The sequence below is a fragment of the Apium graveolens genome, chromosome 4 (assembly GCF_009905375.1).
Source record: "Apium graveolens cultivar Ventura chromosome 4, ASM990537v1, whole genome shotgun sequence".
NCBI classification, from domain to species: Eukaryota; Viridiplantae; Streptophyta; class Magnoliopsida; order Apiales; family Apiaceae; genus Apium; species Apium graveolens.
The window spans coordinates 137,871,499-137,884,806 of NC_133650.1; the positions used below are offsets into that span (position 1 = coordinate 137,871,499).

Sequence of the window (13,308 nt, forward strand, 5' to 3'; positions counted from 1 at the left end):
GTAAATAAAATATAACTTCATAAATCACAAAATTATTACCATAAATACTATGATATTTTAGAAGTTTTATAAAATTGATTTCAAAAATTTTGAACAAGAATATATTTTTAAAAGAATTTTCTAAGATCAACACCCTATTAAACAAGCCATAATAAATATAATTAAAAATTCTAAGCCACATAAGAAAATGCAAGTATTTTAATTCTAAGCCGAATGATAATCTATCGTCTAATCGCAACTATTACACTTAGTATCTAATCGCAATAACTCAAATATTATTTAATCGTATAACGAAATTTGCTTGCGTACGCTTATAAATAATCTAACAATGTTCGCGATGCCACACAACGAAGGATGTATACGAACACATTGAATTCACATAATTTTTGACATCTAATACACAAAAATTTATATAGCACAAAACAGAATATTATATTACATTCGTATCAAATATTTACAGGCGTTACACGATATCTCTGGAGTTCTCTAGTGAAGTATAGACTTGTCGATATCTCCAATCTTTATGTCTTCAATTTGGCTTGTCAATATCTCTGAGTTCTCTAGTAGCTTTCATGACTTCTCGATAAGTCATTTGGAGTTCTCGAATGACTTGTCTATAACACTAAATCTGTGACTTGTAGAGATCTTGACTTAAAACATTTTTCTTAAAACAGAGTTATTCAACTCCAAACTTCTTCATAATTCTTCTGAGGCATGATCTTCTTGATCTTCTTCCAGATAGAATTCTTAGGCTTGATACTGTTTAAAGAAAAAAACTCTAGTCTGTTCTTTGACATTTTTACAGACCTTAAATGTTATAATACAAAATGCAAACTAAGATTACAATACAACTTACTTAGGATTGTCAATTTGACTTAGTCTTGTTAATGTATAGGCATGTCTTGCACAACACCTATGTACCTCCTTTTATAGAGGATCAAGCTGGACATAATTCTTGGGGAATAAGAAACTGATATGGACTTGGATTCTCATTATGAGCCCCAATGGGAGTTGTCAAACCAACTTCGTATAATAACCCAAACATTAATTTGCTTTAGGAGTGCACAATGATGTTCTTTTAACAGACAGAGATTGCCCTTAATTAGCTTCGGCCTAGTCATAAAGGCCCAAGACTCGATTACGACTTCAAAACTTCATGGATACGAAAACTCAAGTCTGATGGATATCCCATCTGCTACCGCTATCTTCGTCGATCATAAGCACGGGTATAGCAACGACTAATCGCAATTTCTCAAACGCATCCTTGCCCCCGATGAGGATAACCCACCATACTACAGGACAAGTGATCCCAAGTGTATAAGTGCAAAGTGTGAGATAACCCAAAAGTCTCCCGACAAGGACAATCTATCGAATATAGAGACAGAGTTCCCAAAACACACACTAAATATTAATGATCGCTCCCCTACGAGGATAACTCGCAAGACTAGAAATGTTGTCTTCGAATATATATTTCAGGAAATCGGGCTCCCGGAGGCTCCTCTTTACCTTTAGGGCGCGTCCTGAGTGGTTTGAAGCCCTCCGGAGGCTCCTCCGAACTCCTAGAGCGCACTTTATGGAATGTGGATCCCCTTCAGGGGTTCCTCCTCATGCGTTGTATAATTCGTTTTCTTAATTCTCTGCCTATTTGAGTTGCGGGAGCAACCTTCTTATTAACTTATTATTGTTATCCAATTCATATTGCGAAGCGGCCACCCCGTGTGGTCATATAGAACGGGGCGCGCCCTAAGCGGTCTGGTGACGTTTCTCAGGAGACCGGATCAGTACTTGCTCTTTGATACTTTTATTCACTCTCTCTTAACCTTGGAACATCTTCTATGGACTTCTTCATCAATACTCGCTCTTCATCGTAAACTTCTACCGTAGCGTCCATCTGAGAATCCTTCTTTCATAGTGACCGTCATGGACTTCTTACTGTAGTAAACCTTCATGAAAATGACCTTCGTGAACCTTCACCTAAAAATCACAAATTATCATCACAAATCCTCATAACTTGATGGCCGTTGCAAACTGTCGCCCCACACAGTTAGCCCCGTGTAGGGCGTGCCCGGGGCTCTAGATAAGCATTTTCTGGAGCTTCACTTACTCCTTCCTCGATGATAGGCCAACCCATATACTTTATTATTCCGATAAAATATCCATGATGATTTTATGTTGTAACAACTACCCCTCAATTTTCTAGTTTGTTGAAAAATAAATTGGAAAATTTTCTCCACTTCCTTCAATCTTCTGTGAGTAGTCCGAATCTAATTTTTCGCAAAATCTTCATTCAATCGTTCGCAAGTAGGCTTCCTTCCATAAAATATGCATAAACTTGTTCTTCCGTAGAGAAGCTCCTAGTTGATAAAATTTGTTATAAAATCTTCTTTTGAGTTTCTTACAAAAATAAATTTCAAGAAAATTTTCCGCAATTATTTTTTGAATATTTCGCAATTTTTTTCTTCCTCCGTATTGTTGGAGCCAAACGGGGCGTACCCTACCCCGGGGGATTATTCTAGGGGTTCAAATTTCAAGAAATTTGAATTTTTCTTTGTTATATACCTTTCTTCTTCCTCGCTTTATTTTCATCTCCCAATTTTCAAAACGCACAATTCAAAAACACAAAACTCATTTCTCCAAAAGTTCAAGAAGCTTGGATTTGATCATCTCTTTGCTCCATCTTCATTCTTGCTCCAACCCATTCATCTGTCTTACTCCAAGGTACTCCTCCATACTTTCTTTTTAATTTCTTCCATATATATTGCTAGATCTAAGAACTTTAAGCTTCCCTAACCCTATGTTTTTGTCATGTGTTTTGTGTGTATATATATGTATAAGTTGTATGCATAACTCCTAGATCTTGTAGAATCCTCAATTTAGTCACTAATTGTATTTATTAAAATATTGAATTTAGAAAATTAGGATTACAAATTACACCAACTTCACACATAGGGGCGCGTCTGAGGCACGCCATGGGGCTCTCGGTCGCGGCCCCCAACGTTGCCATCATGGGACGCACCCGGAGCTCTCGGTCATGACCTTCACGTAATGTGGGCGCGCCCGGAGCTCTTGCGCTCTCGGGTTCCTTGTAGTGCGGGGCGTGCCTAGAGCTTTTGGGCTCTCGGTTCATGACCTTGTATTCATGGGGTGCCCCCGGTGTTTTCTCGGATCACGGGTTACGACCCTCATTTTCTCGTTGGGATGTGCCTTAACTCCTTACAAAAATTGATTTTTGTTGGTGGTGCTGCGCGTTCTAACCTTTTTTCTTTTTTTGTTGGTGGTGCTGCACGTTCTAACCTTTTTTCTTTTTTTATTGACGACTCGCCTACACCTTTTTATCCGTTCATAGAGTTCAATCGTAGGTTAGGTTTTCCACCATCCCATTTCGGTCACAACCTCCTTTATCATCTTCATTGCTTCACCTCTCCGAGTCTTTTCTAGAGCGGATTTAACAAGGAAAGATCACTATGTCTATTGAGCACGAGACATCTACTTTTGGTATTCTTTTTCGAGCGCGTGACATCGGTCTCGGCTGGAGGATTGGTCTGAGGATGATATTTCGGAACTAGGAGCGAACAACAAGGGGGAAGGTGAAGCTAATATGTCTGATAAGGATAACGAGTCTCCTTTATGTGAGCCTTCTACTCATGTGCTTAGAGACGAGGCAGAGTTCTTCTTTCAGTCGATTACGGAGCTTATTGTTACTCCTACGGAGTCTCCGGAGCCTTACATTCATCCGAAGATTGAGGAGTGTGAAATGAATTTGGATAGGACGAAAGAGCAAGAGGAGAATTGTAGTACTAAGCAGATGGATGATCTTCGGAAATTTCATTATAGGTTGGCTTGTGTTGGCACGACGTCGTGAGTATCAGACGCTCATATTGGTTTTGCTATAGAGTACAACATGATGGAGGGCATATGGGCTCGTCAACTATCCTTCAGCAGATATCATATTTTTAACTATGGCGAGAACTTCAGGGTTACTCGGATGGTCATCTCTTTGTGTTTGGCGGAGCTCGGTTTCAGTTCTCCTCTTCATCCTTTCTTCTGATCCATTTTGGAGTGGTTCGATGTGACGCATCTTCAGTTGTCTCCTGACAGTTGGAAGTTAATGTTAGCTTTGTTCGTGTTATATGATTGACACAAGCTTGGTGTTCCAACTGCGAGGCGGATTGCCTACTTCTTCAATCTATGTCGGGGTGTCAAGGATTTCTTCTACTTGGTTGCTCAACCATGCCACAATTTGACCGGATTTTCTGATGGAATGAAGAGCCATGGAAAAAAAATCAAGGACACCTTGTTCTACTTGTATGATATTGAGAGGATCCACACTAGTTTTAACTCCGATGCTTGTATGCCTTTCTAACTTGTTTTTTATTTGTTCGTCATATCAATAGTCCTATATTCTTCCTATTTTTGTTACATCTTCTTTTATACTTCGATTATAGTACGGAACACTATTTACTCCCCCGTTGAAAATAGACAAGCTTTCTCCGAAACTTCACTTATTCCTTCCTCGATGATAGTCGGGCCCATTTACTTTAATAACCGGATACAATATCTATGACCATTTTAGTTCATAACAATTTCATATTCACAGAATATATAAAGAAATTAAACAATTTAATCTGATAATCTGCCACACAAGTACATGAGCATCATAGTATTAGTGGCTCAGATTGCAATTGTAGTTCCATTGTTTGAATGCTTGCTGGTTTTTTACAATCAGTTTAAAACATGTGTTATACATGCTTTTAATTTATGTTATTTTGTTTAGTTAGAAAATTTTTATGAAGATCACATTTTTACTCGAAACCTCGGAAACTATCTATATTCTGTAATTAAAATACTATGAAATATATTATTTTGTGAAGTATGTTCTACGAATATTATTAATTAATTAAAATTGTTGAAAATCATTTAAGTTTAATAAGTATAATGTGTATGAATTGAACAAATGTTCTGCAAACTAAACATGTTTTGTAAAATAAAATATTTTTTAATGTTCTACATGCAGTACATGTACGATATTCAAGATTTTGAATAAAATAATGATCTGTGTAGAACATTATTCGCAAAATAATACGTTTTGCAATATTTTTATGTAATATTTTAATTGCACAACATAAGTGTTCTCTCGGTAATTTATTAGCTGAATTTGTTAAAAAGTAGATTAGTCTAAATCCCCAGGTAGATAATATTTATTTTAACTGAATTCATATTTTAAAGTTAATATATATCATTTTTTAAATATATTAATGATGATATATTACATATTAATGAAATAAAATATACATATTTTTATACTAAATTATATTATTTATTATTTGATATTGATAATTTATTTGTCTTAATAGAAATATATTTTATTCAAATATATTAAGTGAAGATTTATAATAATATTAAAGAAAAAACTGAGATTAAAAGAAGAAATTAACCGAAAGAAGAAATTAACATATGTATAAATGAGAAAAGGAGAGAATTAGTGGAGGACGATTGAAAAAAATAATAAAGGAGGGGACAGAATTAGTCGGTGGAAAATAATATATATATTTTTAAAACAGTGGAGCTTTCCAAGCTATGTCCAGTTTGACAAGAGAGAGTACAATTATAAGAATGGAAAGATATGTATCATAAATGTCATTAAAGTTTCTCGAATGGGTATAATACTTTGGATGGAATTCTTTAATAAGTATAAGTCACATATGTGTCACAAGTTGTTGAATTCAGGGTTGAATTGACATGGGATGTGTATATGTTTTCATGGTGATTGAATCGTGTTTTAAAAATTTCATGTATAATAATATTTAGAGTCATGTCTTGATTCAAATTATTGTTTTTATCGATTTGTATAAAATGAAGTGATAAAAATGTAAACATGAAAAAAGAAATAAATATAAGTATCGTATCACCCAATTATTAAAATTTGAAATATATTGACTTTCATAATATAGTACTCCTCCGTCCCTCCCAATTGTTATCGTTTCTGGGAGAGTTTCCGATACGATTTTAAGATGAATAGAAAGTATAGTTGTATAACTTTTCTCAAAAAATTTCTTTTTCTGTATAAAAATAGAATGTTTAAATTTTTATTCAAAAAAATAATTTTTTTAAAAAAAGTTAAAGAACTATATTTTCTCTTCATCTTAAAATGCGTGCTGGACACTCCAGAAACGATAACAATTGGGAGGGACGGAGGGAGTAGTATAGATTTGAGTTTTGTGGAAATAGGAGAGTTTTTCCAAAAGACAATTTTTCTTCCAAGAGTCCTTTTTTACTTGTTCGTTTTCAAAAATTATGTATATTAAAAAATATTAGTTAAATAATATTTTGTATAAATATTTCTGAAAATTCGAAAATCTAATTTAAGACACTAAAGGGAGTGTATTAAACTGGGATTTTAATGCATTATATATAATAGATGAATTTTTATGGATTATATCTGATTTTGATTTTACTGGATAAAATGTAGTAGAATTGATGAAGAGTATTTAGGATTTAAACACAATGCTTCAAAATATCATGAATTACGGTGGGATTTCAAAAACCATAAAATACATTGAACAATCCCACAAAATCCATCATTTTATGAAGTTTAAAAAAATCTGTTGTGAATACCATCAGATTTTAATAGATTTTAAATAATCTTACTTGAATAACATCAATTTTGTAGCATAATTTTAAATTCTAATTGAATATCACCAGATTTTGTAGCATAATTTAAAATTCTAGTTGAATACCATAAAACTATGATACATTTTTTAAAATCCTTGTTGAATACACCTACATTTCATGAATAAAAAAAACTTTTAAAATCTCAGTTTAATACACCCATAGTCTTAAATGAATTAAATTCTGAAATAGTAGATACAGAGATAGCTTTGGAAAAAATATCTCTAAAATTTATTTGGACACTAAAGATGAACAGTATCAAGGTCCAGCGAAGGGACAAAACCAATTTTAAAAATGAAAGGTAAACAAGGATTAAGGGAATAGTATTTATGAAAAGATTTCTTTTTTAAGATTATCCCCAGATTTTAATAAAGGGCACTGAAAGAACAAAAATTAAATCCGATGTTCAAATCCTTTCTAGATTGATCGTCTTCCCCCTAAAAAATTTACTAATGAATGGTATATTAATCATGTCTTTATTATGAAGCAGTCTCAAGCTGGAGCAACTTCCTTACTTCATTGGCAAGATCAATCACATGTTCGTCTTCGCATCCTGCATAATATTTAAGATATTTTTTTTATTCTAAATCATAAACTGAATAAGTAGATGCCAGGATGAACAGAAACATAGTACTAGAAATAATACATGGTAATTTAGTACAATTGTCTGACAAATAGAGTAACTAGTTCTTGGTAGAAGAAAGCCTGAAAATGTTTACCTAATTGAACTAGTGCCTTTTCCAGATGGAAAAGGTAGTCTCTATTAGGTCCCGAAGGTCCTTCTGCTTTAATAATTTGCCTGCACAATAAGTGGACTTCTAATCATATTCCCTTTTAAAATACAAAGCTAGAGGAGAATGCGTACTTCACACTGAAACCATTAGCCATCACTAACAGTGGTTTGTAGACCTACTTTGTAAAATAAACAAAATTTTTGTTTGCTTAGGGGGAGGAGAAACATGACCATTTCAATAGATTATACATTATTTGTCCAAGAAGAAGAGATCATGCTCATACATAGAATATGACAAGTGTCCAAGATAATTCATTCAGTATCAATTGGTTTCCAATGAGCAGCTGTTTATATATACTCCCTCCGTCCCAACCAATTCTTTACGTTTGGTTTGGGCAAGGAGGTCAAGAAATATGTATAAAGTAGTAAAAAAAAGAAAGAAAAGTGGGTGAAGTGGTAGGACCAATTGATTTATAATGTATTAGTGGAGTAAAAGTAGTGTGAAAAGTAAGGAAAAGTGGGAAAGTGGTGGGACCCATTGACTATTTGTGGTAAGTTTTGAAATGTAAAGAATTGGATGGGACATCCCAAAAAGGAAAGTGTAAAGAAATGGTTGGGACAGAGGGAGTATTTTTTTGTATATACGTGAACAGGAACTTTCACTTATTTAAACAATAGAGTTTACGATACAACTGAATTTTAAATTTCTGTTAGTATGATCAATATCCCTGTATACGTTTTACAACAATAGACAAGGTATTGTATGGCATCAAGTTCATCAAACTAAAATATTTCTGAAAATCTAGCAGCTTAGTGTACAACTTTGATTGTGCAAGTTCACTAGTACATACTGGCAGCATCTCAAAGCCAAAATGCAATGTAAACAAAAGAAAATAATACCTGGCAAGTTCTTCAAGTGATGCAGGGCCCAGATAATTCTTGTTGAGCTTCCTATCCGAAGATGCTATATATCTGAATAGTCAAAACTATCATCATTATCTAGTAAACTTTTGGCATTCACACGTAAGCATTTTGCATATAGTAAGTAGTTGTGTCTGTTGGACCTTCTAGATACTTACACCATTACTCCACAAAGCGCAGGTGTAGAAGCTGTGGACTCCTGAAAAGGAATTTAGTACAATTTAATCACCTCCGTATCAAGTAAATATGTCAATAGTTAAATTTGAAAAGTGGTGGAAAATTTATATTTTTCTGGTACTTAATCCAAAACTTACAGTGTAAAAATCAAGGTAAGCCTTCTTGTCATATTGTTTCTCCCTCACTTCTAGATGCTACATGTTGAAACATTATAATAATTCTGTTACGATATAGTACCAGAACATGCAGCCTGAGAATTTTCTGCAATCCTTATGTCTTTTGATAAAAAGACAAATAAAGCTAGAGGGTGAATTATGTTAATATGAAAAAGATACAAGGGACCTTCCATATTCTTCAACGCATGAAAAAATTTGTAGATATTACTAAAGCTTGTTAATATGGAAAAATCTATAGGGTGAATTATGTTAATACGAACAAGAAATAAGGGCCTAAGGTCGATCTTAGTAACTAATCAATTACATAAAGTATGATCACATTTTACAGGAATTACAGCTTTAATTATCAAACATCGTACTTAAATCTATTGTTTCATTATTATAATTTTAAATTAATTTATCATTATTATAATCAAACTCAAGAAAACTCTGAAACTATTGATAAATAAATACGTACAATTTAGGTCGTTCAGGACTTCAGGGTGTTACACACATTTTCTTCATGATATGAATGACTTATGGCAACTCCGTAGTAGGTTTAGATAGAAGTACACACATCATACACAAGGTAAACACACTTGGAGCAAATTTTAAAATAAGATAATAAAGAAGAAGAGATCTCAGATACATCATACACACAAAGTGGACAACAAAGGAAAAAATATAACAGCTTGCTTGGCTGTTTTGCAATTCCATGCTGCAATATCAGCAGACTAGCAAGTATATCATCTTTTGATATTAATAAAAATTTCCTTTTTTTTTTTGCTTTTGTCAGTCTGACTGTCTTCACGTCTCCTCCTTTTCTTTCAGAAGCTATTGATATTAATAATAAGCAAAGTAATGTGGAATTCCAAAAAATCTTAACTACTTATATAAGCTTCTGATCTTTTGACGCATATAAAGTGCAATATATCCGGTAAACCAAAGTAAGAATATACCAGTAGTGCTGCCTCTTCATCTTCTTTGCTTGACACCTTGTAGGCAATCCCCCACTATGACAAAATGATAACAAAAATCAGCAATTATCTTAAAATACACAATATAATATAAATGAATCCTAATCGAAGATACTCATTACTTATGTAGTAACTCTACCAATAATTCCTAGGTCGAACTTGCCACTGTATTGCAAGCTAATGGCTAAACATGTACCCACAGGTCTTAACTATATGTCCTCTCCACTGTATTAATTTATTGTTATATACTAGTATAGTACATGATAGCATAAATTTATGCTAGTATAGTACCCTGTTGTTATTTTGTATACTAGAGGGAGAGGGATATAATATTTAGTGGAAGCTTATCTTTTTATTTATCAAAAGACTCTTTATATAGAGCTCAAACAAATTACATAGGCATGATTAGTGCCACATAAATAGCATAGGAAGTTACAAATCTTTTCTAATTAAAGAGACATTTAAACATAATAATACACTTGATTCTTCCTTACAATTTTTAATCAATATTCTGACATACCCCCTTTGTCCCGTAATTTTTGTCTCAATCTGACTTTTCAAAGTCAAATTTATCTAACTTTGACTAACAATTTAGGAATACTCGTTTATGATTTTACAAATTTATAAATTTGTTCACAAAATAGAAGAATCAAATATTCCTATGATATTTTTAGAAAAATTAAAAATTATTATATAATATGTTTAGTTTGTTGATCAAAATTTGTCAATTTGACTTTAAGAAGTCAAACTAAGACAGGATTTATGGGACAGTACATGATAGCATAAATAAGTACATAAATGTATAAAATTTATATGAAAATTTAACGAAAACAAACAAAACAGGAAAATTTGTTTCAAAGATCGGAAGGCTGAAAAGTATTTGCTTCATAGTTCCAATGGAAGACTTTGCTTCAGATTTGCAGGGAGAGAATAGGAGAGACCTCGAAAGAAATAGAAGGAAAAGTAACTAAATAAACTTTCTTTAGCGTAATCCTAAATAAGATTTGCAAAGGAAAGAGTAGGAAATAAGTTGAAATAAATGTAGGCGAAAGAAGCTAAATAAACTTTATTAAAGTTAAGATATAATAGATAGCAAATATGTGAACCGGGTGGGGAAGGGTAGTCGATTGTGAAATCATTAGAAGATTGGTTTGGAAGGAAATTATAAAAATTTATTGTTTCTCTTCTTCCCTCTTCTCACAAAAAAAACTTGGGACCAAATAAAATCGGGCTAAGATTCCCAGAGGGACTGTTACTCCATACTGGTTGCAATCAAACAAAAGCAAGTTTTAAAAGGTTTGCAGTACCTACTGGTTCATTGAGAAAAGCACATTATTCAAAGTGATGTAAAAATTTATTTAGTGTGCTATGTTACCATATGAAAATAATTAGCAAACGCGTTTTGCGACCAAACATATACGTGTACTAATATAACTTTACAGAAATATGTAATTTATTCAAATGAAATAAAATACAGTACAAGGTAACATTTATAAAGTCAAGATTATAAATAAACGGAACGCCTTTTTTGATGCCCCTAGCCTGTAAAGAATAATGATAGCATATAGTAGTACAGCATGTCGTGTTATATTATCATTGAATTACATATGAGTGGTGAGAACTGGTTATTGGAGTGAAACAATATGAGAAAAATACAATTGCTGACGTTCACAACTTGTAGATAGATAAGAAAACTATTTATCCAAGTTCATATTAGTAAAATTAACTTAAACAATAGCGGAAAATATAATGGTGTTCTTAATGTGTTGAGTATGGCATCAACACTTTTCAATTAGCCTACAAAAGAAAAACTAGGAGATTAAAATCAGTAGCCTCATCAAAATATATATCCAACAAAATTACATAAAGAAAACCCCAAAAAATGACATAAAAATAAGTGGTTAATTAGAATATTAAGCTTTGAGCTTAAATTTTGGTTTGAATCAAATGTGTGGTAAGGCTCTAGAACAACACAAAACTGGAATGTTAATAATGCAGAAAAAGGAGGAGGGAGGAAGAGGGGAACATACACAAACTTGGGCGTGAGCGGGTTCCAAAGTAACAGTTCGACCAGGATAATCAGGAGTCCCTCTATGATCTGTACTACCTGCACAAGTGAAACACTTTCATAAACATTCAAACAAACCCAACCCTGCTAAACAATTATAATTACAGAGACTAATACAATCAGAATATAAAAAAAGAAGAAGAAACCTTGAAAAAAGACACGGCGATAGTTTTTGATGAAACCAACAAGGCGATCGTCATATTTAAAGCCTGCTTTCCATATTAGAGACCCGTATCCAAATACCCACATCACCATTTTTTTTATACCTCCTCAACGAATGATTGATGTGGTAATACTGTACAAACATTCATGCCACTGGACCGTATCTTGTTCTTTCAGCCCCAAACTCACATCCTGTCAGAGATCATACTATTCTTCTTCCAATTACATTCCACCACGTCATACTATTACCATATATACTCCCATTTATTTAAGCTTTCTTTTTTAGGAAATTTTTCAAAAATGGTAAAGGTTTTATAATTTTTAAAATAACTACTACTTCTCTCATTTTATATATATAATATTAATCGGTCTCATTACTTTACTCACTTTTTTAACTTTACTCCACTACTTTATCATTTTTTTAAACACAATATTCAACTCAAATGTAAACATTTGGGAGGGACGGAGGGAATATTAATTTACACATGTATAACCTGGTGTATTAGTGGGTGAAGGACGGATGTAGCAGGTTTTTGATAGAAATTGACATAAATGACCGCTTTCGCGCAGATGATCAATTTTGGCCAATCAAATACGCATTCATCATCGGGGTAAACACTAATACGCATTTGACAACCGTGTAATTTGTTAAACAACTTTTTTTTTCAATTTTTTAATCCAAATTATGCATTCTTCGATGGAGTATCAGTTAACACATATGTTTCAATTGTGTAATCTGCTACACTTCATTTTTTATTTTTAAATTTCTAATCCAAATTACGCATTATATGGTGGGGTCTTCCAAATGTAATAACGAGTATTTCTAAACTCTAAATATTAAATTATTGTGTCATTTATTCAATTTTTTAATATTTCTGAAATTCAAAAAGGGATTATTGAATTCTAAAAAATTAAAAAAATGTTAAATTATGATACACCCTTAAATTTAAAAATATTAATTTAAGAATATCGATTGAAAACTTAACATTAAGTGATATTTTTCGACACCAAAACAACACAGAATTAAAAAGAAGGTTACATAATATGCATTTTGCACCTGTTTATTCTTATTATTCTGGATAGTAAAACACTAAGTCACATAATATGCAAGTCGGAGTGCTGTAATTAGAAAAGTTAAAAGATGATACGCATTATATAAATGCATATCATAGGTATATAATAACGTGGTCCCTTGGAAGAATGACATAATTGTAACGTGTTCCATATTTTCCTTATTGAATACGCAATTCATAGTTGTGTATTGGGTCAGCCATTATTGGCCAATTATTTATAAGTAGTTATTTTTGTTAAAAATTTTAAAAAATCGGTTATTTTTGTCATTTTTTCTGTACTAGTGCTAATTTATTATTACATTTTTTTAATTTTATATACTAGTGACCCTGTTTATCTAGTTTTATGCACAAGGTTTTTATTGATATCACAGAT

At 32.6% G+C, this 13,308-nt stretch overlaps 1 protein-coding gene across 1 annotated transcript; it reads right to left on the reverse strand.

Annotated features, from left to right (window-relative positions):
* Window positions 1-6,918: 6,918 nt before the first annotated feature.
* Window positions 6,919-12,086, reverse strand: LOC141720232 (gamma-glutamylcyclotransferase 2-3). The gene is made up of 8 exons (XM_074522580.1): window positions 11,847-12,086; window positions 11,663-11,739; window positions 9,615-9,668; window positions 8,638-8,694; window positions 8,482-8,522; window positions 8,303-8,374; window positions 7,389-7,468; window positions 6,919-7,222 (listed from the first exon to the last, which is right to left on the reverse strand). The coding sequence occupies exons 1-8, from the start codon at window positions 11,953-11,955 to the stop codon at window positions 7,149-7,151; spliced, it is 564 nt and encodes a 187-aa protein (XP_074378681.1). The 5' UTR covers window positions 11,956-12,086; the 3' UTR covers window positions 6,919-7,148.
* Between the last annotated feature and the right edge of the window lie 1,222 nt (window positions 12,087-13,308).